Source organism: Oncorhynchus tshawytscha, unplaced genomic scaffold, assembly GCF_018296145.1.
Source record: "Oncorhynchus tshawytscha isolate Ot180627B unplaced genomic scaffold, Otsh_v2.0 Un_contig_8142_pilon_pilon, whole genome shotgun sequence".
NCBI lineage: Eukaryota > Metazoa > Chordata > Actinopteri > Salmoniformes > Salmonidae > Oncorhynchus > Oncorhynchus tshawytscha.
The window spans coordinates 802,501-805,000 of NW_024609817.1; the positions used below are offsets into that span (position 1 = coordinate 802,501).

Consider the following 2,500-nt stretch of genomic DNA (forward strand, 5'->3'; position numbering starts at 1 on the left):
CTGAAGGAGATTAGGAGCAGATTAATGGAGGGATGGAGAGGGAGGAGAGAGACTGAAGGAGATTAGGAGCAGATTAATGGAGGGATGGGGAGGGAGGAGAGAGACTGAAGGAGATTAGGAGCAGATTAATGGAGGGATGGGGAGGGAGGAGAGAGGCTGAAGGAGATTAGGAGCAGATTAATGGAGGGATGGGGAGGGAGGAGAGAGGCTGAAGGAGGTTAGGAGCAGATTAATGGAGGGATGGGGAGGGAGGAGAGAGACTGAAGGAGATTAGGAGCAGATTAATGGAGGGATGGGGAGGGAGGAGAGAGACTGAAGGAGATTAGGAGCAGATTAATGGAGGGATGGGGAGGGAGGAGAGAGGCTGAAGGAGATTAGGAGCAGATTAATGGAGGGATGGGGGGGGAGGAGAGAGATTGAAGGAGATTAGGAGCAGATTAATGGAGGGATGGGGAGGGAGGAGAGAGGCTGAAGGAGATTAGGAGCAGATTAATGGAGGGATGGGGAGGGAGGAGAGAGACTGAAGGAGGTTAGGAGCAGATTAATGGATGGGGAGGGAGAGAGATTGAAGGAGATTAGGAGCAGATTAATGGAGGGATGGGGAGGGAGGAGAGAGGCTGAAGGAGATTAGGAGCAGATTAATGGAGGGATGGGGGGAGGGAGGAGAGAGGCTGAAGGAGATTAGGAGCAGATTAATGGAGGGATGGGGAGGGAGGAGAGAGACTGAAGGAGATTAGGAGCAGATTAATGGAGGGATGGGGAGGGAGGAGAGAGACTGAAGGAGGTTAGGAGCAGATTAATGGAGGGATGGGGAGGGAGGAGAGAGACTGAAGGAGGTTAGGAGCAGATTAATGGATGGGGGAGGAGAGAGATTGAAGGAGATTAGGAGCAGATTAATGGAGGGATGGGGGAGGGAGGAGAGAGGCTGAAGGAGATTAGGAGCAGATTAATGGAGGGATGGGGAGGGAGGAGAGAGGCTGAAGGAGATTAGGAGCAGATTAATGGAGGGATGGGGAGGGAGGAGAGAGACTGAAGGAGATTAGGAGCAGATTAATGGAGGGATGGGGAGGGAGGAGAGAGACTGAAGGAGGTTAGGAGCAGATTAATGGAGGGAGGAGAGAGATTGAAGGAGATTAGGAGCAGATTAATGGAGGGATGGGGGAGGGAGGAGAGAGGCTGAAGGAGATTAGGAGCAGATTAATGGAGGGATGGGGAGGGAGGAGAGAGACTGAAGGAGATTAGGAGCAGATTAATGGAGGGATGGGGGAGGGAGGAGAGAGGCTGAAGGAGATTAGGAGCAGATTAATGGAGGGATGGGGGAGGGAGGAGAGAGGCTGAAGGAGATTAGGAGCAGATTAATGGAGGGATGGGGGAGGGAGGAGAGAGGCTGAAGGAGATTAGGAGCAGATTAATGGAGGGATGGGGAGGGAGGAGAGAGACTGAAGGAGATTAGGAGCAGATTAATGGAGGGATGGGGGGTGGGGAGGGAGGAGAATGTGAGTAGAGGTTGCAGAGGGATGAAGAGGGATGGATGGATGGAGGGAGGCAGAGTGGGGGAGGTGAGTAGAGGGAGGGAAGGAGGGTTAGTGTCAGGAACTGTAAGAGGGACAGTGAAAGGAGGAGGGCAATTCCATTTTGATTACACAAAGTTGTGAACAAACAAAAAGCAAATTGAATGTGTGTGTTGCAGTGCTCTGTATCCTGTGGTCTGGGGATCCAACGTAGGGAGCCAGTGTGTCAGAGGTTGACCTCAGCTGGACAGCAGGTGATGCTGGCGAGGAGGCTCTGCGACGGCCTCTCCTCTCCACCCCTGGTCAGGACATGCCGAATGATCACCTGCCCTAGTGAGTACACACACACACACACACACACACACACCTCAATATCCGGCCTGATAAGCGTACGATAGACCTCTTTCAGACCTTTTTCATCATGTGCACACACTCATACACACACACACTCTCATACATAACACATACACACACACCACACATTCACACACATACATACAACCACACATATATACACACTTCCCATGTCTGCATGTCTGGGGAAAAATGTCTTGTTGTTCCATCTGATGTCAGTGCTCCGTAAAGCTCAACTCTACAGAGATGTGACCAGATTAGAGATTCTGAAAGCATACAGTCTCTGCATCCCAAATGGCACCATGTTCTCTCAAAATTAGTGTACTTTATAGGGAATAGGGTGCCATTGGTCCTGGTCAAAAGTAGTGCACTTGGAAATAGGGTGCCATTTGGGACGTATTCACTGTGAACATGCTATGGGTGAGTAGGAGTCTTAAATATGTACACTTGAAAGTGATCCAAAGTAGTATAGAGAATAGGGTACCGTTTGTGATCCAGCCACTGTGACCGTACTGTACCTAAGTACAAAGTCTTCTATATCTATATGTCTGGAAAGTGATTATCCATGAGAATAAAGACACAGGAACATGTTCTGTTCTTTATCAGGCCATCGACAGCTCCAGTTCTCACTTTGA

The 2,500-nt window shown here is 50.2% G+C and overlaps 1 protein-coding gene across 1 annotated transcript in view; it reads left to right on the forward strand.

Moving 5' to 3' along the window:
- adamtsl3 (ADAMTS-like 3) overlaps positions 1 to 2,500 on the forward strand; it is a gene marked incomplete at its 3' end in the record, with an annotated part of 209,578 nt that overhangs the window by 178,745 nt on the left and 28,333 nt on the right. The window contains 1 exon segment of the mRNA XM_042318865.1: positions 1,691 to 1,844. Coding sequence (XP_042174799.1) covers positions 1,691 to 1,844 — 154 coding nt within the window.